The following is a 26,220-nucleotide window of genomic DNA, read 5'->3' as shown; positions in this document are numbered from 1 at the left end:
CAGACACACTCTCGGTGGTGGGGGCACGACACAGTCAATGTTAAACCAACGTTAAACAAATGTTCATTTTAAGAATTTAGGAGGAGGGTTGAACCTTTAAAAGGGGGGCTCAGTTCCCTCCAGCCCCCTCTTCCCCCCCCGCCCCCGACTCAATGGGGCTGCGTCATGGTCTTGCTCCTCAACAGGAAACAGTGGTGAAAAGCCAAAAGTTGCAGCACAGAGAATACTGCACTCCCGGTCTCATCAGATCTCGGAACCTAAGCAGGGTGGGTGGAACCTGGATAGCGCTTTGATGGGCCACCACAGTGCATAACGGATGGTATAGGATGCTGCCGGGCCACGTTCAGGGCAGCGCAGCAACATCTATTATTGTACTCTACCTCTACGCTCCCACATCTATGCTCTCTCCTTTCGCCAATCCACACTTGTACATGACCACACCTGGCTCTTCTGACATTGGCCATGTCCATTGCTCAAAGGCCCTGCCGACTCCTCTGCCTTTGCCCGCATCATCCATGTAGCAAGAGGAATTTAACCACGAGAAAATTCACATTTTCGAAAAAAAGCTTTGGCACACCGGCACAGCCTTTTCTGAAACCACCGGGTTTGTCCCACCCAACTCAGGACGTCTGGCAGATTTTAACGTACGGTATCCTTGCTACTGAAAACAATAAACCATAAAAGGCCCACGGGCTTGTGCCGTGACGACTGGCAATGGGAATCCTTGCCATCTTTTGACTTCACGTCTCGTGTGTGAGCGTGGTGTCAATTAACTCTTTCATCTATGGATTGACCAACATGAACATGTCATCGCGACAACCATTACACCATTGCTGCCATCATTTACATTGCTGTCTCAATGGCTCTGTTCGTGTAATTAGAGGGTTGGAACAATCCATAATCGAGGCTTTTGGCTTAGAGTGTGTAAATATAAATGCGTCGCGAAACCCGCCACCACCCGACACAACCAATGAGTAAAGTTTGTCATGTAAACAAAACATGCCGATTCGTTACTAGTCCAGCACACCGGTGTGTTGGAGAGTAAACTCACGACATTTACAATTCGAGTACTAATTGGCTGTTGGGTGATGGCGGTTTAACGACACATTTATATTTACGCGAACTAACCAAGAAACTTCTATTATGGATAATATTGATCGCGAAAGCCTCCATGTTAAACAGGTTGGAACAATATTACACATTTTAAGTCAAAAGTAAATTTAATCACCAAGCAGAAAACTAAACTTATTACCATGTGTAGAAATAAGTCCACCAACTCCACTGGCAGAGGAGACAGACGAGCTGAGCCTGCCAGACCTTATGAGGCCTTCCACAAATAAGGGGCTATGGTATAGAATTACTTATGTCACCGCACAAAAGCTATAAGTGCGATTTAGGATAAGATTAGTCGTAACTCTGAGTAAATAAGCGAGTTTTGACATTTGGCTTCATAAAGTTACGGGAAATATTACAAGTGGCTGATTGTATCCGAAAATAATTACAACTATTTAATACAGTGGTATCCCGGAGATCGAACTTAATTCGTTCCAGAAGGCCATTCGAACACAGATTTGTTCGAACACCGATTTAATTTTCCCCATAATAATTAATGTAAATTACATTAATTGGTTCCAGACACAAGAAATCTCTCATTATAAAGCATTTAACACGAAGTTTACAGTAATTACATGCATAAAAGCATACAAAAAAACTACACAATAAATAAATGGGGACATTGTGTATGGATGAACACCAAAAAACACTCAAATAAAGGAAATTAACGAAAAAGTTAAGGAACGATGTTTGTGGGTAACTGCACTGGGTGAGAGCAACGCGTTCACTGAGCCTCTCACACCACGGTAAAACCTTTGTCTGGGCAAGCGTCATGCACGCTGGCCATGCGCGTCTCAGCCGTACAGGTTCATTCAATTCGCGATTGCCCGTTTGACCTCCGAATTTCGTTCGGTTTCTAGGGCAAAAAATGCTCGGAAATATCGTTCGAACACCGATTTGTTCGAGTTCTGGTGCATTCGATCTCCGAGGTTCTACTGTAATTACAAAATTTATAATGAATAACATTAAGAATTAATTATTCATATAATACAAGTAAGCATTCATATGATCAACATGAATAACATGAACATACCTCACCCGCACACCGGCTGAAGCGCAAGAAGGCATATTCGGATGTTTTGCGAGGTGAGTGTCATATGATGATTCGTTTTTGGCATAGCTCAACGAGTAGCCGGTGTAAACAAACAAACACGCCCCGTTCCGCGAGGGCACCCCGCGCTGGCACACCTCGAACACGCGCCGGTGGGAAAAGTGAAATTCACATTCCGAGCGGCACTGCGAGGCACACGTACCTAGGGTGGTGTCCTTGCCCGTGACGGAGGGTCCCTCCCCGCTGGCGTAGACGCCGCTCACGGACAGCTCGTACGTGGTGTCGGGCTGCAGCCCCGTGAGCTGCGTGGAGCGCGCCGCTCCGTCCAGCAGCCTCTCGCCGGCGTCCGCCTCCGACAGCAGCGAGCGGTAGGACACCCGGTACGAGGTGACGCGCCCCGGCGCCGCCTGCCACCGCACCGCCACGCCGGTCTCGCTGGCGTTTGTGCGCAGGCCGTGCGGCGGGCCCAGTTCTGCGAGAGCGTCGCGCGCACACCGCCGCGTCGTTAGTTTCAAACGAGAGCGGAGCATGCGTGCGATGGACTGTGCTGGACTGCGCTGGACTGCACTGGACTGGGCTGGATTGCGCTGGACTGGCCTAGACTGCAGGGAATTGGACTTTCAGATACCTTTGGTGGAGTCGCGCATGAATCACCGCGTCTCAGTCACTTCAGTCTGGTTCTTCCCTGCAATTGCTCACTCACGCCGCTGCCGGTAAAATGGCCTCCGCAACGGGGAGCTCTGGAGAGCCTCTCTGGGGGATAAGTGACCTTATTTTCCACGCTGGCAATGACTTGGCAAGTTACCTGCCCATCGACTAACTGCGGTGTAGCAATCTCTACTGCTCGGTGTATAGGCGTGGCGAGGAGATTTAAACTGCGATGCCAGGAGGTGGAACTGAACTGGCGACTTTGTCTTAGTGCAGTGAGCTGAACATTACACCCCAACAAGTCAGGTCAAGTCAATTTTATTTCTGCTTAGACACGTGGCGCCTTTCTGGCACAAATCTGCCACTCAAAGCACAAGTAACCCACTTATGTCTGAGCAGGCTAAAATTAGAAACAAAGCAATTCCAGTTTGATAACTTTCCCCCCTCCAGTACCCAATTAGTGCAGCCAAGACGCTTGCATCCAAGGACGAGTGGGGAAAGTCGCGGCCTCGATCTGGGCCATATCTTAAATTAAAGTTTGTCCGGCCGTGACGTCGAGGCGTACAATGGAACACAGCCACCATCAGCCGCCTCCTGCCCTCGGAACCTCAGCATCGCTGACCCCTCCACCCTCGGTTACCCGCGAGGCAGAAACCCGTGTGGACAGTGCAGGTTCCGCCCGATCCCGTACTGCAACATGGCACCGACCGGCGTGGTGAAGTATGGTCAATCAACCCCCATGACAAATGCGACGTGGGGAAGCTTTCATCCAGCAGTGTGGTTTGATTAAGGGCTGTACGTTGTTGCGATTCTTATTTTATTTTCTCCTCATCCCTTTTAATATTAAGCGGCAGAAGCTTCGCTCTCCAGGTGCTTGTCATCAGCTGGGCATGACGTATTCGTATCGCTCGCAAGCCACGTCGGCTATAGCCGGCGTGCCTATGAGAGTTCGAGTGAGACGCACGGCGCAGACATCTCACCACGGAGTCTGCGTTCCACAGCCAAAGTCCATCTCCGGCTTAAGGCAGATTTTGGGGAGCCGCTTGTTTTACAGAGGCTGTCCAGGTTAATAGAGTGCAACACTGAGACATAACGCCGCATTTGAGGAACTTGAGCCCATTCCAGCAACTAACGGCCCTAAACATCACCCAAACACACTCACGGTCTGTGCAGCCTCACGATCGATGCTCTCATCATCTTCCTCAAGCGGCTGCGCATACACAGCAGCCATGTGTGTATGGATGGACTGACTGCCACAAATACGGATGGCCAGACCCATCAAACGCAGCAGGATATACAAACGGATAAACTGGTTTGCGTTGATGTCCGATAGACCGCACGCAATCTGCGGCGAACACTGAATCTTGATTTACTGTGACAAAAGTATTACTCTCAATTAAACACTCTACATTAAGTAAACTATCGCCAGGAATGTTCCAACTGTATATATCTCAACGCCAGCCGCGTTTTACTGACTAACGCGATGATTCACGGAATCCCAATGACGTAACCGCCAAAGTCGTCCCATCGGTGGGAAGCAAAACTGGCGGAGCCGTGGCGAGACATCCGACTGCAACAGAGCCGGCCAGCGCCCTGCTACCGGTACATTCTGCAGGACGCATGCCGAGGCAACGTTCGTGCCTCGGTCCCCGCAGTGATATCCTGGCCCGAGATCCCCCATCCACGGGCTCAGCCACGCACACAAACCCACCACCCAGCTGCCTTGGCTAGAGACGGCGCTCGGTGCGCGCTGGCGGTGCTGCGGCAGCTGCGGGCGCGTGGCCCCGTGCCCGGCCTGCGGACCATGACGACGCACGCGCGTTTCGGCAGTCACTTAAGATTATCGTGTAAATAAATTGCGGGTTTTCTTTTTTTTGGCCAAGCCACTCGCGCGACGCCGGTCTGGTGATGGTTAACGAGCAGAGCGGTGGCGGCTGCCGTGGCCACGTGCAGAGTGCGCCACTCGGGTTTCGGATCGTCAGTGGTCCCCTTCGGCGGTAGTAGTGTTGTTTATAATCCAGATGTCGGGACTCGCAGTTTGCATCAGCTGCGTGCTTTCCTTGCGAGTAACATGTGCGTTCTGCCATTCACAATGGAGATTGATTTTTCTATTATGATATTGCTCTGGATTTTCCACGTTTCATTTCTTTTGGCCATGACCCCATGGTCAGTGGCTGTCTCAGATACGCAGATACTCTTGTTCATCTTGCGACATTCTACCAATGAGGATGTTTTTTATTCAACATGTTTTCGTCCTTATTTCATCTTTAGGACATTAGAGAAATGATCATGATGACGATGTGATCAGCACCCGTCAAACGAGTTCATCTTTACGTTCTCAACAGAAGCCGTTTTTTGTCCTCTATTTCATCTTCCTAGGACACATTTGAAAAGCTTTGCTGTCACATTGTTCAGGGAAACCGATTAGTACTATTTTATTTGGTTAATATTTGCGTTGCATTTTTTTTGCCCATCCTATTTTAGGACCTCTGAGCTGAAGAAGCTGATCCCAGCTCGGAGACTACATCCATTCTTACGTCTGCGCCCATTAACATGTGCTCGAGATGCCATATGAAAAAGCTGATTCCATCTTCACCACTTGCTGACACCACGCAATTGGCTCTCCGATGTGTTTTCATGCTGCACCGCGTGCTGTCCGGCATGATGTCCGACGTTTCGCTCCCAGTAGTCGGAGTGAAACGTCGTGCGACTTGCAGCCGAACAACACGCGGAACATTTGCGAGCTGTGTAGCGCAACCGCAACAACCTACGCACCAGGTGATAAGCCTTGGAATTCCACAAATCAATGGGTGTTACCGATGGGAAATAAAACTACGTTCACTGGAGGACGCTGTTTCTCTTGTGTTAACATTCGTTGCATTTGGAAGTCTAGATGCAGCGCTTGCCAATGTGCGGGAGCACGGCCTCCTCTGCGAGGGTCCTGCACCACGGCTGCCTTCATTTAGCGAGTGCTGCTCCCGTCGGAACGTTCCATAGCTGGTGCTGGGGAAGGGGCTGCTCACCGCGTGGCTGCTCACCGCGTGGCTGTTAACTCTTGGCTCCCTTGGGCATCTGTTCATTCTCTCACTCTGTTCCTAAGTATCATTCATTATTTGTTACGAACATAAACAAACCGAATTAATGTATTGCAGACAATTCGACGCCCAAGTGCTTCGTAAAGTAAAACCAAAGAGACAGGTCAAAGGATTTATAATTAGATTGTGTTGAATTGGTAATTTAATGCGAAGACATTCACGTATTTTATCTCTGAATCATAAGCAAATATTTGCCAGTCTCCTGCCGTTTGCATGCCCGTTGCCGAGTCCCCAGTGCACCAACAGCTTGGAAACCTCAGCCACCGGGCCTCTGAGTAACGATCTCTCACTCGCCCTCTCTGTGGGGACGTGATGATCACGCTCGTTTAACAACCAGAGACATCAGACCCTGTTCGTGCCAGACGAGATAAAGACAAAGATCCCCCGTATAGCCAAAACAGACTGTCGGGGCGAGTGTTGTTAGCGAGCACCTATGAAGGTCGGCACAGCACACGAGGGGGTGGGTGGCCAGCACCTCGCCCGACCGCCTTTGTTTCCCCAGTGGCGATGTTTACGCACCTCACCAGGTACTCGTTTGAGGCTGAGTCGACCTAGGGAAGGCCCAGCACCGGTTCAGATAATCGTCACCGGTGTTTGCCGTGAGCGGGAATCGAACTCGGGTCGCCGTGTTTGTAACGCAGCGCGCTAACCGCTGCGCCGCCGCTCCCCAGGCGAGACAAACACGACTGCACATCCACTGCCCATGGTCCGGATTTGCCGACCGCAGAGTCTCGAGAAAAAGGCCGGTGAATGAAATTCCAGGTGCCTATGGAATGTTGTATACTGGGTACGACCAACCTAATGAGCATGAATCTCAAACACGGTTGCAGCGATTTCCGCTGGAATGTTTTCGCAGCTCTGCATGGCACCAACGTCGCCACCGAGGCCTGGCAAACTGATGAGATCCAGTGCAGTAGAAGCTGGACATTGTCGGTGGTCCCTCGGGTACGAGGATGACACATCTTCTGCAGATCATCGGCGCGCCCGGAGACGGCTAAAAAGACCGATCTCAGATCTGCATGCTCGGCTGCAGATGTGTAGCTGGATATAAGCACACCCCCTGGGAGGAAGCCCAGCTGTGTCTTGCCTTACCCCCGCAAGTGCAATGTAAGCACGTGTTGCTTATGTCACAGCTGTGCTTTTATAAGGCGTGTTGATATGCAGATTGCACTGCATAAAGACACTTTAGCTCCTTGGGGAGCCACGGTGATGAGACACCAAGGACCTCACTGCAGTCCGCACCCCGGTGACAGACCCATCCAGTCACTGCCGTTGAACAAGCTCCATTTGCATTGCCCTCGAATTTCATTCTCCTGACGCATGAGCTCTTACAACTCATTTCTTAGTTATATCCTCCATAACGACACGAATGATTACTTGTGTTACATACTTTATAGTTTTGCATTGAACTAGGACCCACATCTAACAGAGGAGACTAATGCTTTTTGGGCAAGTCACTAGCATTAGTTCAAGCAAGCCTGACTCTGCTGATGAGACACTCAAAAGTCGAAACCGCTGTTTTTTGCTTGCGTTGAACCTATGCCGCTAAAATGATACATTCCTAAATGGCCGTTTGCCTGATGGGATGTGTAAATAAAACACTATTTTTCTGACGTGGAGAGGCAGACAGGGGGAGGAGGAGGCCTGTCTTCTGCCGAGTTATCAGAATCAGAACATGTATTTAAAATGGAGGAATCCGATGAGCTACAAAGCGTTTTCTTCACAGATGTCCAGTGGTTTCACATTCGCACTGCACGCCCCGACACTCGGCCTCTACCGCGCGGCTCCTCGCGCGAGTCCTCTTCCTGTGCGCACTTAACGTTGAATTCAATCGCTGCCGTTGTTTTCCACAAGTGTACAAGTTGCAGCTGCTCTCAATCCCGCATTATCCAAATGGGGCTTTGTGTAATGCTGTCCGTCTCGCCGTCAGGATATTATTGCAGGGGAGCCTACGGAGGACGGAATGAATGAGCGGTCTCTACTCGGCAACGCTACCTTAACAAAACACAGCGGAATTTATGTACGTTGGCCACTCTCGGAGCCAATCTGGAAAGTTCTCTGACCCACAGTTCTTTTATCCATGGATCCTGCGTTCCTCGCCCAAAATAACATTCCTGATGTTCTTATTTGCGCAATTGGGGATAGAAAATATTGACCGAGGAATTAATATAGAGAGACGCGGGGAGAGCCATAAACAGGGAAAAGCCGGAGGCATGCAGGGACACGAAGGAACACGAGGGGAGAGAGACGTGAACACTGTGGAATATTAAGGGTGCACTAACTGAAGGGTACGATAAGACTTCTACAGCCACTCGTCAAACCATATCCGTAAATGACGAGAAAAATCCATCCCAATAGGAACATCAGTGCACGTTGGAAAACAAAGAGATTTAACAACAGACACACACAAAGGTGAGCCCTATCCAGACTACTAGCTCGAAAGAACTGAAAATTTGGCCTTGTTGTTTCGAACCACCGACTCAAGAGTGTTGAGAAAATGTGGCCAATCCCAACAGCAGGCAGCAGTGAAACAAAGACACACCCATGCATCGGTTTTCTCCTCATTAGGACTCATCAGTAGATTTATGTCATCAACAGTCGCTGCTGCCATAGGCCTCCGGGAGTCCCGTGCAGGCGCCGTCCTCTCCGTACACGACGAGCACGAACCGATCGGCCCCGGCCACGCACCTTCCTTGGTGGTCTCTTGCGCCCGCGCCGCTTCCCCGCTCCCCGAGCGGTACACGGGGGTGACCGCGACGCTGTAGGCGGTGTCGGGCAGCAGCTCGGATAGGAGGGCGCGCGTCGCGTCGCCGGACACCTTCAGCTCTTTGGGCGCCGGGTCCCTCGCGGGGCTGCCCGGTGGCCGGGCCAGCACGCGGTAGTGGAGCACGCGGCCCGGCGCCGCCGTCCACGTGGCGAGCATGCTGCGCGTCTTCACGTCCGAGAGGAGCAGCTCGCGAGGCGTGCCGGTCACTGAGAGATGGTGGTAGCAGACACGGGCACAAGGAGGAAGCAAGTCGGTGATTCGTCGCAGACAGGGCACGCGCGCACACTCACGACACTGGAGTGGTAGTCAATTGCAGAGCACGCACGGGGATGAGGAGCACACGCAAGCGAGCCACACGCTCATGACATTGGAGTGGCATTCACTGTGGCGCACACACCGGGACGAGCAGTACGCATGCAGCGAGCGGGTGATTACAAATTACCCCCACTCTGCCCCCCCCCACCCCCCGCCGCATCATCTGGAGGAATGGAGGCTCAGAGAGCCTCTACGTTTACGTGATTTGTGTTCACGCTGGCGAGCGCCCATTGAGCTAAATAGCTCTCTCTCTGGCCACACTCCACTCAGCCCACCGCTGCAGCTGGATGCACGTCAAACCGGTCGCCCACGTTCGCTTGCCTTCTGACTGCCCATTTCTCTGGAAACCTCAACCCCGTTTAACCTCGACCCCATTTAACTTCAACCCCGTTTAACTTTCGACTGTAATCGGCTCTGAACCTCCAGTGAAACTTCCGCATGTCACACACCTCCAATTAGCACGGTTGGCTATGTACTGTGCGAAATAAGTCCAACATACATACATGCCGCAAGTCCCAAGAATAAACCGATCTTGGCTCTGACCACTCTTCCTCGAGCCATCTCCCTCTCTATCTCTCTCCGCGTGAAGCTTCTGGATAATGGCGATGCCTGATCTTTTGGCCGCCCATGGGGTTCTCAAAAACGGCCAAAAGAAAAACCACAACTCTGTGACCATGATTTTCCTTTAACTGTCAGAGGCCAGCTCACGGCTCCATACAGAAGCACAGAGAGAAAACAGGCAGACTGCAAAATAACATTTTTGTAGCCCTATTGGCATGAACATCTATCCACATCGGGTCCCAGCTCTTTAATTTCTGCAGGTGATCAACAATGCTTAGTACACACAACATCTGGGTGCCGGTTACTGGAGAACACACAGCGGTTGGAGCAGCTGTACAGCACGCACATGATTATCATCGTCATCATCGTCAGCCATGATCTATCCACGGTTTTATGAAGGCTTCCTCATGCCAACGTCGTCCCTCATAGTGCTGTGAATTCACAATCCATCTCGCTCCTTCACACGAGCTGGCCTCATCACTCTCTCTCCATGGTGGTCGTCCTCATTCCGTCACCAGCCTCGTCCATCAGCCAACGTCCCTGCTAACGACATGTCCTCCCCCTAGCCCTCGTATTTACCATGAACAGACAAGACGATGTCTCTAATTCGTGTTTGTTCTCTGATTCATGCGTTGCTCTTCATATCTCACTCGATATAAATCCGAGCATGGATCTCCACATGCTCCTCTGCACACTTCTCAGCTACAAATTTACTCTGCCCACGTTTCTGATGCGTCCGGTGTCGCGGGCAGAATGCACTGAATGGCAAATTTCTTCTCGATGCAAACCGATACATTACTTTTCATAACCAGTTTTCCAAAAGGACTACACTCGTTTGCCTCTCCCTAGCATGATTTTCATCCCAATCTACCTTCACAAAACCCCTGGGTATATGAACCCCAACGCATTTTCTGGTCGTACTGTCCCTCCAATTATATGGTTTTTTTTTGCGAAATTGTTGCGCGTGACCTTTAACTTGTCCAGATTTATCATTAGGCCATTTTTGTATCCTTCCACTTATGTATGCACGGATTTATGCAACACAATCGTCAATAAATATAATCCGAGGTTTGCTGTGCATGGCCTGCTAAATATGCGTGTCCTCGTCCGACTGCTCTTCCCAATTTGTGCTTTGTAACTTTCCACCAATCTCCGTGGCTCCATCTGCACACGTGGTTTTACATAATGTCTAGATTTTATTTTTATTCGGAGCGCGGTTTTTGGGTGCTCAAGTGAATGACGCCCACTTTTGACTTAAAACTTTCGTGACTGTAGGAATTAATATTCTTGGTTCTTTCGGTAAAGTCACGTAAATAGAACAAAAAATAACCAAGAATATGAAACCAACTTTCTTTCGTCCGCAAATGCTCAGCACAGTGGCATTTCACATTCCTTTGGCTTATTTCTCGATTTATCGTCATGTGGTCAATGGTTGGGAAAAAAACTATTTTTTAAAACCAGTTTGCTCATGTAGTTGGTTGGCTTTTAAAGCATCCATTTTTCAGTCATAACGTTCATGAATAATGTGTACACACGATAGGAGACCCATGGGCTTGTTCTTCCTTAAATCAGTTTTGTCTCCACTTGGACAGAGTAATGAATGAGGGATCATTTTTTCATTCAAACATGTCATTCCGGCATAAACATTTACTCTAAATATGTCAACTAATGTTATTTTGACCGCTGGGTCCCGCTTCTTCGATAAAGTCCACAGTTATTCCAATTTGTCTGGGAGCTTTCGCTCTTTTAATCCTTAAAAAGGGCCGCAGTCCCTACTGCAGGTGAGATATCAAGAATAAGCACCTCCTCGTCGTGTTTCTCACAATGAGGCTACGGAAGGCCGAGGTGCGGAAGAGCGGAGGATCATGCGCTCGTCGCCGCCATCAGCCACCTGAGCTGGCTGCAGGGCGACTCTCCGTGTAGCCCCCTCACCCCAGAAGCCACGCGGAAAAAAAACCTGTCAAAATCCCAGGGCCCCACGCCAACTAGGCAGGGCTCATGGAAAAAATGTTACTTTTTTCATTTCATTCGTTGTGTTTTTTTTCTCGTGCATTTTTTCTTGCAGCTTGGTGATACAGAGCGAACCATAAATCGGTTGACGCAACACGTGACTGTCAAAGCCGACACAGCTCAAAGGCAGCTCTGATGGATTCTGTTCTCGTGATGAAATGTGGAAACATAGGAAGCGGCTCCGCCGTTAGCGGTGACCTGTCTCCTAATTTGTTCATCAAGGACTCTTGGAACGCGCCGAACCCTGGCCGGTACCACGGCCCCCGCGTGCCAAGGCACGCCCACACTCCCGCCCGCTCACACTCCCGCTGGCCCGCCCGCCAGCCGCACCAAGCACCCATAAATGTGTATAGCTCCCCGTTGGCCTTTGAATTGTAATAAAACGCCTCCGTATAAATTTTAAAATAATATATTTTTTACAAAAGCAATCCTCACTAAATCTTGTTTTTTTTTCAGGAGTGTCCTATTTTGAGGCATTTTAGTCAAATTTGTCTCCGCTTTAGTTTAATGCGCAACACTGGCGCCATTGCCGAGAGTGTAAGAAACAGGCAGACGATACGTCCCCTTCCCATCATGTGTCCCTCCACATATAAAATGTAAGGATTTTTTTTTATTATAAATCCCATCAGTCACACGGCCTCATGGGAGTGCATAGTTTCAGCAGCATTGGTTTAGCGCAATCAAAACTCTGGATCAGTTTCAACATTCAGTGTCTCGTTAGCAGAGTCAGCCTTGCTTGAACCAATAGTTGCTTTAATAGGCAGTGAAGAATGGGCCTCTCTACACATTTTTCCACGATGCAAATCCTACAAGCTGGCATTGGCACGTGCTGCTGGAGGCCTTGAGGAGGTTGTGGTGGGTATGAAGCTGAAGGTGCCCGACGCAGACTGAGACTTGGAGACCCAGGCTTGCGTTTAGCTAGGAAAACCCATCGAGCTCAGCAGCTCTGTGACAAGGACGACCGTGGTGGGGATGCGGGGCACTTGCTGCCACACACTTACACGGTCACCACAGACCAAGACGTTCCTGATTGTTACTTGATACCACAGTCGCGGGACTCCTCTCGACCCTGAAGCCCGATTACAGCCGACACTACGAAACACTTCCCGTGTGAAACTCCGTGCCTCTGCGGAGAACCACGTGTAATGCACTCGCGCAGCTCTATTGCTAAATAATGTAAAAACGCAAACAATACCCACTTGTGCGGGCGTGCGTCTTGAAATACGTTTCACAAAGTAAAATCGGGCACGCTACATCCGCTTCTGTCTTTTGCGAGCCACTCGCAGCACGCGAGTTATGCGCGTTGCTGTAAATCGGACTCGTTACGATTACAATTCATTTGTGACTCACGTAAACATCCCAAACGGCGTGGCTCCCTCGATTACCAACGGTTCTGCTAAGAGGGCAACGCGAGCTGTCAAACCCCCGTGGCCATCGCTCAGATGAGCCAAGGTCACAGCACGAATGCTCACACTCCCTTGCACAACTTCTCCGTTAGTAAACGCTTCACCAAATAGACATGCCACTGACGTGCCTGACAACAGACACAACGGCATGGCACTACGCCGTGTTTATTTAAACAAGGCGCTCAGGCACTCGCCTGTCATCGCCACCTCGGCTACATACACACGGTCACGCGTGTGCGTACCTGGTCAAACGATTGCAAGCAGCACGCACGTATGATGAAATGCGCACATGCCTACACAGACAACGCCACACAGCTTGTGCCCTGCAAGTGACTCGCAGCGCAGGGATGGCAAGCGCTGATCATACACACGAAGAACACGCACGCAACTGTCTCGAGCGATACCGAACACTCTCCTGCATCGAGGAACATGGATGCTTGCACACAACCAGACAAGCAGCACACACGTCGCAGGTGTGGCTTGATAATAATTGGCACATTTCGTATTCACGCCATTTCTATAGCACACGGCTCTCAGGAAAGGAGGCAGACTCTGCCAGTAGGCGGCGATGTTGCCGTGTGGTTTTAACCAGCTGGGGTAATTCACTGGTAATTATCATATTTTTGGGAAATTTGAACCGTGACAACGGCAACACATCATCTGTTATATATTTTTTTTATGTAACAGGATCTTTAATGTTCACCGTGAAGCAGACGTCGCGGAGTATTGATGGTTGATACACTCGTGGTATTGGCCAGGGTGGTCGCTGGGCTCGAACCATACACTTCTGCAACAAGTGGCGGACATGCTACCGTTCAGCCCCGCTACTGCCCCCAACATCTCAGACATGTATCATGCCAGCATACCCCACAGCCTCACAAAAAAAGACAACTATCCCCCTTGTAGCTTTGACAGACTGTCGGGACAAGTGCTGTTCACGAGCACTTATGAAGGCCGGCACGGCACACGAGGGGGTGGGTGGCCGGCACACACAAACACACGCGCTTGCTTGTCCGTACCTTCCAGCGTCTTGCCAGGGCCCTGTAGCTCGGGCCCATCACCGGAAGCGTAGATCGCCACCACGGAGAGCTCGTAGCGCGTGTCGGCCGTGAGGCCCGACAGCAGCGCCGATGTCTGTGCCGCCGGCACCACCGTCTCCCCGGGGCCCGGTCCTGTGGAGCTGCCGGCCGCGTGGTAGCGCAGGCGGTAGCGCTGCACCCGGCCCGGCGCCGGCGCCCAGCTCACCCGCAGGCTGCTCTGGGTCTCGTCCGACACGGCGAGGTCGCGCGCTGCTCCCAGCACTGTGTGGGGGAGCGGTGGCACAGCGTTCAGCGCGCTGCGCGACAAACCTGAGAAACCCGAGTTGGATTCTCACCCGAGGTCGACTCAAGGCTAACCACTACACTACCGCTCCCCGCATTACAGAGAACACATCACCACACATGCACACTGCTACGTGAAGGCCTCCCCGTGCAATGACGGTCACGAGTGTTTTTTGACCATACTTCACCACGCTGGCCAATGTGGGTTGTTAAAGGGAAGTACCCAGGACTGGTTCAGATGACTGGTTAAAATAATTATCGCTCGCCACTGATGTTAGCCATTACCAGGAATCAGACTAATTGGTATGTTTTTAGAGCAATGAGCAAACAACAGCACCAATATTCAACTTCCAGTAAGTCACAAAACGTGGCTTAGAATTACGAAGTATTCTTACACGTGACGTGTATACGTATCTCTCCAGTGTTGTACTGAATACGTACAAATGTGAATCACAGAGTTCTAGCTTTATCCGTTACTAATGTTAGAAAGCTGTCACCGATTCCTCGTGCACCATGATGATATGTAGGAACATATATTGGGGCTGGCAGGGTGGCGCCTCTTCTGCATGCCTTTTCTCTCGGTTCTCCGGTTCTTTTCCATAGCTAACAAAAAATAAATGTACAATGTAACTGGAATTGGCCCAAAAAAATCCCAAAGCTGAAAGTATGACCTGCGAGTTACTCAATTGGGATCACACACAGCAGCAACCTCACCCTCGACTTAGAACACCTGGCAGCAGGAATCTCCTAAGAGGAAAAGGTTTTTGGGAATAAATGTGTGCTGAGCGTTTTTTTTGAGAATCAGCGAGGCTTTCCTAGGTAAACAAGCTAAATAAAAACAATAAATACATTTAAGAGCACGCTGGCGCATTGATTTGCAAGGCGTTTTCATGCGTGCGTGTTCAATTGTGTTTTTGTTGTAGATGGTCGTGGGACAAATATGACCCGTGAGAAAAAATCATTTTGGGTAAAAATTCCACAGCCACAGTAAACTACCGGCTATCTTCATCGGTGCGACACAAATGCCTTGGTTATTATGCACGAGCGGGCTGAGCGAGTTACTGGAATTTGTGTTCGATTACCTCCAGGATATTTCCTCCACCTTCCTTGTAAGGCTTCGCATAAATAAAGAAGCGATTGCAGCCGTAATCTCTGCCGTGTGCTTTCACACGGAGAATAAACAAACATTGCCTGGGGCCATTATTTCACAACTAGCGGCCCTGTATAGAACCGGGGCCCTGGCACGTCAAGGACACGCTGACCCCTTCACTAATCTGGTTAAGGAGACAGTGGGGAAGCTTGGTTGTTTTTCCGTGCCAAACCCTTTAATTCTGAGCAATGATATCACTGCTGCTATGCAAAGCACAATTTTGGCCAAAGTTTGAATCCTGTTGTCCTTTCTGCGGTGGAGCTCCCAGATATTACTGCACTGCACCTGATCGGGCGTAACGTAAACAGTCAGCGTGATTGATGGTCCAGCACTCACTGATTCATTCCAGCCACTCGCTGACTGGCGGTCAGTCACCTCCTTATCACTTTGCTATCGCTACTACCACAGTCGACTGTTCCCGCAAACTTCACTCATCGATTCCTTCACCTACGTTGAGGACGTGGTCTCGACCAGAATGTTTAGTCTCATCTATACTGTGCTCAACCACCACACTGCAGGTCACACCAACACACTCACTCAACAACAACAACCGCCATGCGCCACTTGGTGTCGGTGACGTCAACACGTTGCTTGTGCCAGGCTTTGTGCACGATAAGGACACTCACTCACCCACTCTGCAGATCACAACAACACACTCACTCACCCACCATGCAGATCACAACAACACACTCACTCACCCTGCAGATCACAACAACACACTCACTCACCCACCCTGCAGATCACAACAACACACTCACTCACTCACCCACCCTGCAGATCACAACAACACACTCACTCACTCTGCAGATCGCAACAACACACTCACTCACCCTGCAGATCACAACAACACACTCACTCACTCACCCACCCTGCAGATCACAACAACACACTCACTCACCCACCCTGCAGATCACAACAACACACTCACTCACCCTGCAGATCATAACAACACACTCACTCACCCTGCAGATCACAACAATACACTCACTCACCCTGCAGATCACAACAACACAATCACTCACTCACCCACCCTGCAGATCACAACAACATACTCACTCACTCTGCAGATCACAACAACATACTCACTCACTCACCCTGCAGATCACAATAACACACTCACTCACCCTGCAGATCACAACAACACACTCACTCACTCACCCTGCAGATCACAACAACACACTCACTCACCCACCCTGCAGATCACAACAACACACTCACCGACCCTGCAGATCACAACAACACACTCACTCACCTGCAGATCACAACAACATACTCACTCACCCTGCAGATCACAACAACACACTCACACACCCACTCTGCAGATCACAACAACACACTCACACACTCACCCACTCTGCAGATCACAACAAAACACTCACCCACTCTGCAGATCACAACAACACACTCACTCACCCTGTAGGTCACAACAACACACTCACATACTCACCACACTGCAGATCACAACAACACACACACGCACCCTGCAGATCACAACAACACACACTCACTCACTTTTCCACTCCTTAGGTCACAACAACACTCACTCACTCACCCTGCAGATCACAACAACACACTCACTCACTCACCTGCAGATCACAACAACACACTCACTCACTCACCCTGCAGATCACAACAACACACTCACTCACCCACCCTGCAGATCACAACACTTCTCTTTCTGCTTCTTCCCTCACACTGCTCCACTTTGGAATCCCCCCCCCAATCTTCTCTTGTCTCAAAGCCCTCATAATAACATTGCTCAGTTTATGAAACGAGTTGACACTTTATCGATTACAACGTCGGAGAGTGCTATTTGTTGCTGGCCACTTGGCATTTTGGGCCTTTGAGCGCCCGCGCTCAGTAACGGGGGAATAACACCAACAATGTAATTGTGATGTACAGGACGTGCTGCCCTCTCACAGGGCAGGATTCAGTTCACAGGCAGCAGCCGCAGCAGCAGCAGCACCAGCAGCAGCACCAGCAGCAGCAGCAGGGTGGCAGCCTGTGCACGTGCCTCACGGCAAGAAGCGTGTGGGTTCTATTCACAACTCGGGCACCTTCCTGCGTGGAGTTTTTCTGGCTTCTCTGGATTCCATGGCTGAAAAAACGAGACCATGTAGTGGGCATTGGCCAAGACATCCCAACGTCATGCCCTACAGCGAAAACTTGGCAGGACCCTCCTCCAAAAAAATATAGTCTTGAGGGGTTCACCTTCGAGGGTCGTCTCCTCCCCCGTGAGCGGCAGGCTCTCGCCCTCCGCGTACAGCGCGAACACGCGGACGCTGTAGGTGGTGTCGGGCGCCAGCCCCACGAGCCGCGCGCTGCTGTCGTTCCCGGCGACGGTCACAGACCCCGGGGCGGCGGGAGTCGTGGCGGGGTCGGAGGTCAGCGCCGAGTACTCCACGCGGAAGCTACGCGCGTCCTCCCGCGCGGCGTGCCACGACACGACAAAGCCGTGGGGCGTCACGTCCGACGTGGAGAGGTTTTGCGGAGGTAGCAGGGATCCTGGGGGGGACACACACGGACACACGCGTCGTTACTCCACGCTGCAAACAGCAGATCCCTCATAGCTCGAAAGGATAGGGCAGATGCATTGCTGTGGTCCTCAATGGTTGATGAGACAAGAAATGTCTCTCTTTTGTACGAATTCAATGAATAAATCTGTGTCCACATTAGTTAGCAAAGCAAATTGCTTCAGTTGCCATCAATTGGATTCAATGTTCCGGTTGAATTTTCTGCATTCACAGTCAATGGTTGGCTACTGTGTGGCCCCACATAAAGACCCACATAATCACATAGACACCCGCAAACTCGCGTATGGTTCTCAATGGGGTTCACTACCGTGTGGGCGATGATCTGGCCAGTGTTTCTGCAATCACATGTGGAGTCAGTTGCACATGAAAACAGGTTTTATTTTAGTTTCCACTTTGTAACGGTCGTAGTGGGTGGAGCTGTCTTGAGATGTGTGGATTCACTTTACTGCAGACCACTGTTTTCAAGGTTGAGACGAAACAATAAAAAATGCATATGAATAGGCAGCGGTGGGTCCGTTTCATCACCAAAACAACAACGGGTCATTTAAACCTATTTGGCAATGGATCTTCGATTTCACCATCAGCGCCTGTTGAAAGAGCGCAAACCTTTGGCTGGACTTGACCTCTCTGGGTATCACCAGCAGGGTGTGGCCCGGGTTTAAATAAACGCCACACCTGCCGGGTGTGCCCAGCGCCAGCGGCCGAGAGCTAACCGACGAACGTTGCGTGGCCACTGGCGAAAGACGCGCTCATCGCTCGTTCCTCATCGCGTAATGCGCAAGGCACCGTCGCGTGTAACCACAGCGTCCTCGAGGAACGACGCACCCCTCCAGTGCATCCCCCCCCCCCCCACGTCACAACTGCAGGCAGCTCTTGACGCATACGACTCTGGAATGCGACTCCTCGCGTCGGCTTCCTACCGCGTGGCGAGTGGTATTTTGCAGAGCGCATCAATCAACTGGGAGCAAAGCAATGGGGTCTCTCAAAATGAAAGAACCAATCGTTCACGTTCACTCGGACGCTATATCGTGATGTCCCACACGGAACGTGCCAGGTCTCGTCAGATCTCGGAAGCGAAGCCGGGTCGAGCACGGAGAGAGTGTGAATGAGCGACCGCTGTGCGTAACAGGTATTATAGGCTGTGGGGCTACTTGGAGGGCAGCATTGTTGTTCTGTGTGTCTATGCTTCCTCCATCTTCACCAACCCGCACCGACCAGCGTGGTGAAGTATGGTCACATAGCCGTCATGGCTCGCACAGCATTGGGAGGCCATCATTCAGCAGTGGAATGGTACAGGACTCTCCATGTACCACGTGTTTATTTCAACACCGTTGAATACAGCCCCGCGGTGACCCGTAGCCAGGAGTGCCCAGGCTACTGGTGACCTCAATGAACTCCACTTGCGCACGGCCCAGGGCATTGCAGGCCAGCATGTGGCACAAAGCATTGTGCAAAAGCCGTTCCGGAAGAGACTGTTCCCGAGCGAATACCCCGGCGCGGCACAGCACATAGCCGTGCGCAGCGCCACGAGCACGAGGACCAAGCAAAAGCAGCGCACGGGGAGGATCGAATCTCTCCGTGCCATATCCCGCTTGGGGTACGCAGAGCGCTGACGCGGCAGTTAGCAGTCCGCCCCGGGAACCCGGCGAGAGATCGTTGAACCGGCTCAGCGTTACCCCCTTTTACCAGTCCCGCTAATCGTCAACAAGGAACCGATTCCCCGTGGACGACCCTGCAATCCACCTGCCAGGGTTCCGAACCGGCCAAGCCTGCCTGTTTCCAGCAAGGTCTGCACCGGTGCGGCTTTACGCACCATGCCGAACTGTAGCCGTCGCGCAAGACGGACCATGTCGCTAACCAAGCCTCGTGGCAGTCATAGGACGACGTCTCTTTCTGCGAATAATGAAGCTGCTACTCGGCTCAGTGCACATGTACATACTAAATAAATATAAATAAAGACATGCCCCGCACCGACCGTCGTGGTTAAGAATGGTCAAACAACACCCTTGACCGACACAATGCAGCGGAGTGCTTCACTGAGAAGTGGGTTGATGAAGGAATGCACATTATTATTATTATTTAAATATCAGACTTTGCAAACAAACAACCTAAGAATAATGGTGGTTTATTACATTCCGCCAGAATATGACTTTCACTTAAAATAGTTATTTCAGTGGGGATGATCACAAACCTGGCTCCCAGATCACATTCAGGCATCCCTGAGTCACACACGGGGCATGTTTCACATTCACGAACTTGTTTTCCACATTCCAATAATTCGTAGGTAATCGCGGTGGTCAGCGCATTCCTTGACAATATATTATTCCTACTTTTCGGTCATAATAACACGCTGGGCGCATTGCCAAGCAAACAAGAGAGAGAGAGAGGACAGAGCTAATGACAGGTAATGCAATTCATAATCAACGTTTTAGGGTTTAGATCGCGTTATTTATAAATGTGTCGTAACCCTCCACCACCCGACACGGCCAATCAGTAAAAATGTGTCACGTTGACAAAAGACAAATAGTTCACTGCTTTAGCCCACCGGTGTGTTGAAGCCACAACATTTACAATTTGAGTACGACGTTTCGCTGGTAATTGCATCCAGCATCATCGGGCAATTCGCCAGAATGGTGAGGCTCTGCTGTGTCTCCCGTTCTTATATAGAGCAGCAGCAGGGTGACGTCATCATTAACTCATTAACTCATCAGGTGCAAAGATTCAAGGGAGGAGTGATTGTAATTATATACTAGATTAGTAATCAGGCTGTTGTTACGATGCGAGTTGTAGATTAGTAATCATTTGGAATGTGTTTTATTGTGATTATGCTACATTAGTAATCAGTTAGTGTTTGTTTCCCTTATAAGGAATTGTAATGTATCTTATTTAATAATACGCTTCCAGGCCGCACTAAGCCTGTAGCTGTCTGAGCGATTAAAGTTATTTCTGTTTCTCTCAATTTCAATCGATTCTCTAATTAGTCTTTGCCAGTAGTAACTAGTTTTACACAACACTTCCACGTTGTCAAAATCAATTGAGTGTCCCTGTTGGCATGCATGTTCTGCCACTGCCGACAGTTGTGTTTGTGATAGTTTAATATTTCTCTGGTGTTCTTTTAGTCTTACACTAACGTTACGCCCTGTCTGTCCAATATAGCATCTGCCACATACACAATTAATCCGATATACACCTTCTGTTGATAATTTAGGTAATTCGTCTATCTGAATGCAGATTCGCATCATCACCCAGCTCAGAAATCCTCTCTTATCAAGACGCATTACCTAAATTATCAACAGAAGGTGTATATCGGATTAATTGTGTATGTGGCAGATGCTATATTGGACAGACAGGGCGTAACGTTAGTGTAAGACTAAAAGAACACCAGAGAAATATTAAACTATCACAAACACAACTGTCGGCAGTGGCAGAACATGCATGCCAACAGGGACACTCAATTGATTTTGACAACGTGGAAGTGTTGTGTAAAACTAGTTACTACTGGCAAAGACTAATTAGAGAATCGATTGAAATTGAGAGAAACAGAAATAACTTTAATCGCTCAGACAGCTACAGGCTTAGTGCGGCCTGGAAGCGTATTATTAAATAAGATACATTACAATTCCTTATAAGGGAAACAAACACTAACTGATTACTAATGTAGCATAATCACAATAAAACACATTCCAAATGATTACTAATCTACAACTCGCATCGTAACAACAGCCTGATTACTAATCTAGTATATAATTACAATCACTCCTCCCTTGAATCTTTGCACCTGATGAGTTAATGAGTTAATGATGACGTCACCCTGCTGCTGCTCTATATAAGAACGGGAGACACAGCAGAGCCTCACCATTCTGGCGAATTGCCCAATGATGCTGGATGCAATTACCAGCGAAACGTCGTACTCAAATTGTAAATGTTGTGGCTTCAACACACCGGTGGGCTAAAGCAGTGAACTATTTGTCTTTTGTCAACGTGACACATTTTTACTGATTGGCCGTGTCGGGTGGTGGAGGGTTACGACACATTTATAAATAACGCGATCTAAACCCAAAAACGTTGATTATGAATAACATTGGTCGCGAAAGCCTACGTGTTAAACAGGTAATACAAGACGGTTAACATCAACAAACCCCATTCGAGAGGGAGGAGAATTCAGACAGATTCGCGTCTCTAAAGACACGGAACGACAGGCAGGATGGGGGGCACTGCAAACAGTGGGACGCCGTAACGAGCGTCGTCATTTGATTTGGAGCTTTCGTGGCTGCAGGTTCTTTCGGTAAAGTGACGTAGAAAGAAGAAATCCATTTAATAATAGCATACGACGTTTCGATTGCATCACAAGCAATCATCATCATGTACAAATGAAAGAGAAAACAAACCTATTAAATCTTCTTAGGTTTTTTCGGTAAAGTCACGTAGGTAAAACATCAAAATGAATGAAAATAAAATAAAATAAAAAATCACGACGTTTCGGAGGCAACACAAGTCTCCGTCATCAGGTGGGACCGTCACAGCCAGATTAGCTGCATCAAGTGAGGCAATGATTCAAGATGTAATCCCTTAAAAGCGAGTTGAGGGGGGGAGGAGAGGGAGGGGGGAGCTCATCAGACTATGGTAGCCAATGAATGGAACGTATCGGGAGGGAGGGGGGGCGAGGCCAAAAGGGTGGGCGACGGCGTGCAAGCGATTGTGCGCAAGCGGCTAATTACTGCACACGCCAACACAATGGAGCGATTATGCGCAAGCGGCCAACTGCCGCACACGCCAACACAATGGGCAGAGAGGGGGAGGGAAGCTCTAATACACATGATAGACAAAAGAACGAAAATGCCCATGTTAATACCAATGCTGGCTGAACAATGAAGAGAGTACTGTTAAAAAATAACTGGGGATGTTAACACTCGGTAAAGTAAAGTAAAATAGTGCCTGTCAGATAAGATGGTCCAAAAAATTGTAATTAAGTCTTTTTTTGCGTGGTTGATAACATCTTTCCAATGTAATGGTAGGTTTTTACCCTTTTAACTGGTACAAAACTGACACCTTTATTCAAGGCATCATGTTTGCAATGACCACAACACAAGTAGTCAATAAAGCAAACAAAAAGAAGCAACTCTGATAAGGATAATAATATGCACTGTCCTTGAAGTTGATTGGCCCACACCCGAGACGGCTTTCTTTAGAGCCTAGTCCCCATTGGTGTAGGGCCAGATGACACCAGAAGGCGTACAACTCAAAAACAGTGCAATATCAGAGTATTGAGAGTTCGGGGTAAACATTTACACTATGAGATCTCTTTTACCAGTGGCAAAATATAATGGTAGGTTTTTACCCTTTTAACTGGTACAAAACTGACACCTTTATTCAAGGCATCATGTTTGCAATGACCACAACACAAGTAGTCAATAAAGCAAACAAAAAGAAGCAACTCTGATAAGGATAATAATATGCACTGTCCTTGAAGTTGATTGGCCCACACCCGAGACGGCTTTCTTTAGAGCCTAGTCCCCATTGGTGTAGGGCCAGATGACACCAGAAGGCGTACAACTCAAAAACAGTGCAATATCAGAGTATTGAGAGTTCGGGGTAAACATTTACACTATGAGATCTCTTTTACCAGTGGCAAAATATAATGGTAGGTTTTTACCCTTTTAACTGGTACAAAACTGACACCTTTATTCAAGGCATCATGTTTGCAATGACCACAACACAAGTAGTCAATAAAGCAAACAAAAAGAAGCAACTCTGATAAGGATAATAATATGCACTGTCCTTGAAGTTGATTGGCCCACACCCGAGACGGCTTTCTTTAGAGCCTAGTCCCCATTGGTGTAGGGCCAGATGACACCAGAAGGCGTACAACTCAAAAACAGTGCAATATCAGAGTATTGAGAGTTCGGGGTAAACATTTACACTATGAGATCTCTTTTACCAGTGGCAAAATATAATGGTAGGTTTTTACCCTTTTAACTGGTACAAAACTGACACCTTTATTCAAGGCATCATGTTTGCAATGACCACAACACAAGTAGTCAATAAAGCAAACAAAAAGAAGCAACTCTGATAAGGATAATAATATGCACTGTCCTTGAAGTTGATTGGCCCACACCCGAGACGGCTTTCTTTAGAGCCTAGTCCCCATTGGTGTAGGGCCAGATGACACCAGAAGGCGTACAACTCAAAAACAGTGCAATATCAGAGTATTGAGAGTTCGGGGTAAACATTTACACTATGAGATCTCTTTTACCAGTGGCAAAATATAATGGTAGGTTTTTACCCTTTTAACTGGTACAAAACTGACACCTTTATTCAAGGCATCATGTTTGCAATGACCACAACACAAGTAGTCAATAAAGCAAACAAAAAGAAGCAACTCTGATAAGGATAATAATATGCACTGTCCTTGAAGTTGATTGGCCCACACCCGAGACGGCTTTCTTTAGAGCCTAGTCCCCATTGGTGTAGGGCCAGATGACACCAGAAGGCGTACAACTCAAAAACAGTGCAATATCAGAGTATTGAGAGTTCGGGGTAAACATTTACACTATGAGATCTCTTTTACCAGTGGCAAAATATAATGGTAGGTTTTTACCCTTTTAACTGGTACAAAACTGACACCTTTATTCAAGGCATCATGTTTGCAATGACCACAACACAAGTAGTCAATAAAGCAAACAAAAAGAAGCAACTCTGATAAGGATAATAATATGCTATAATAATATAAGGGTAAAGATAATAATATAAGGGTAAAAACCTACCATTATATTTTGCCACTGGTAAAAGAGATCTCATAGTGTAAATGTTTACCCCGAACTCTCAATACTCTGATATTGCACTGTTTTTGAGTTGTACGCCTTCTGGTGTCATCTGGCCCTACACCAATGGGGACTAGGCTCTAAAGAAAGCCGTCTCGGGTGTGGGCCAATCAACTTCAAGGACAGTGCATATTATTATCCTTATCAGAGTTGCTTCTTTTTGTTTGCTTTATTGACTACTTGTGTTGTGGTCATTGCAAACATGATGCCTTGAATAAAGGTGTCAGTTTTGTACCAGTTAAAAGGGTAAAAACCTACCATTATATTTTGCCACTGGTAAAAGAGATCTCATAGTGTAAATGTTTACCCCGAACTCTCAATACTCTGATATTGCACTGTTTTTGAGTTGTACGCCTTCTGGTGTCATCTGGCCCTACACCAATGGGGACTAGGCTCTAAAGAAAGCCGTCTCGGGTGTGGGCCAATCAACTTCAAGGACAGTGCATATTATTATCCTTATCAGAGTTGCTTCTTTTTGTTTGCTTTATTGACTACTTGTGTTGTGGTCATTGCAAACATGATGCCTTGAATAAAGGTGTCAGTTTTGTACCAGTTAAAAGGGTAAAAACCTACCATTATATTTTGCCACTGGTAAAAGAGATCTCATAGTGTAAATGTTTACCCCGAACTCTCAATACTCTGATATTGCACTGTTTTTGAGTTGTACGCCTTCTGGTGTCATCTGGCCCTACACCAATGGGGACTAGGCTCTAAAGAAAGCCGTCTCGGGTGTGGGCCAATCAACTTCAAGGACAGTGCATATTATTATCCTTATCAGAGTTGCTTCTTTTTGTTTGCTTTATTGACTACTTGTGTTGTGGTCATTGCAAACATGATGCCTTGAATAAAGGTGTCAGTTTTGTACCAGTTAAAAGGGTAAAAACCTACCATTATATTTTGCCACTGGTAAAAGAGATCTCATAGTGTAAATGTTTACCCCGAACTCTCAATACTCTGATATTGCACTGTTTTTGAGTTGTACGCCTTCTGGTGTCATCTGGCCCTACACCAATGGGGACTAGGCTCTAAAGAAAGCCGTCTCGGGTGTGGGCCAATCAACTTCAAGGACAGTGCATATTATTATCCTTATCAGAGTTGCTTCTTTTTGTTTGCTTTATTGACTACTTGTGTTGTGGTCATTGCAAACATGATGCCTTGAATAAAGGTGTCAGTTTTGTACCAGTTAAAAGGGTAAAAACCTACCATTATATTTTGCCACTGGTAAAAGAGATCTCATAGTGTATCTTTCCAATGATTACTAAGTTTGTACCCATCATCACGGTTGAAATTATGTCTGTGTTTGTATATTTGTATGGCTTCGTGTACAAACCTTTGATGGTAGCCGGGAGGTTTGCAGAGAACCTTGGTCTCGGAAAAGACAATTTCATGAGAGCCCACCGAGTTGTAGCAATGATCGGCAACGGCAG

The 26,220-nt window shown here is 48.5% G+C and overlaps 1 protein-coding gene across 2 annotated transcripts in view; it reads right to left on the bottom strand.

Annotated features, from left to right (window-relative positions):
• LOC144938449 (collagen alpha-1(XII) chain-like) overlaps positions 1-26,220 on the bottom strand; it is a 285,089-nt gene that overhangs the window by 167,516 nt on the left and 91,353 nt on the right. For both annotated transcript variants that reach the window (XM_078866258.1, XM_078866259.1), the window contains exons 14-17: positions 17,650-17,943; positions 13,986-14,267; positions 8,596-8,880; positions 2,367-2,636 (exon numbers count right to left, since the gene is read on the bottom strand). In XM_078866258.1, the coding sequence (XP_078722384.1) occupies positions 2,367-2,636; positions 8,596-8,880; positions 13,986-14,267; positions 17,650-17,943 (1,131 nt within the window). The remainder of the gene's footprint in view (positions 1-2,366; positions 2,637-8,595; positions 8,881-13,985; positions 14,268-17,649; positions 17,944-26,220) is intronic.

Source organism: Lampetra fluviatilis, chromosome 22 (genome assembly GCF_964198595.1).
Source record: "Lampetra fluviatilis chromosome 22, kcLamFluv1.1, whole genome shotgun sequence".
Taxonomy (NCBI): domain Eukaryota; kingdom Metazoa; phylum Chordata; class Hyperoartia; order Petromyzontiformes; family Petromyzontidae; genus Lampetra; species Lampetra fluviatilis.
This window is presented reverse-complemented; position numbering and strand designations above follow the sequence as displayed.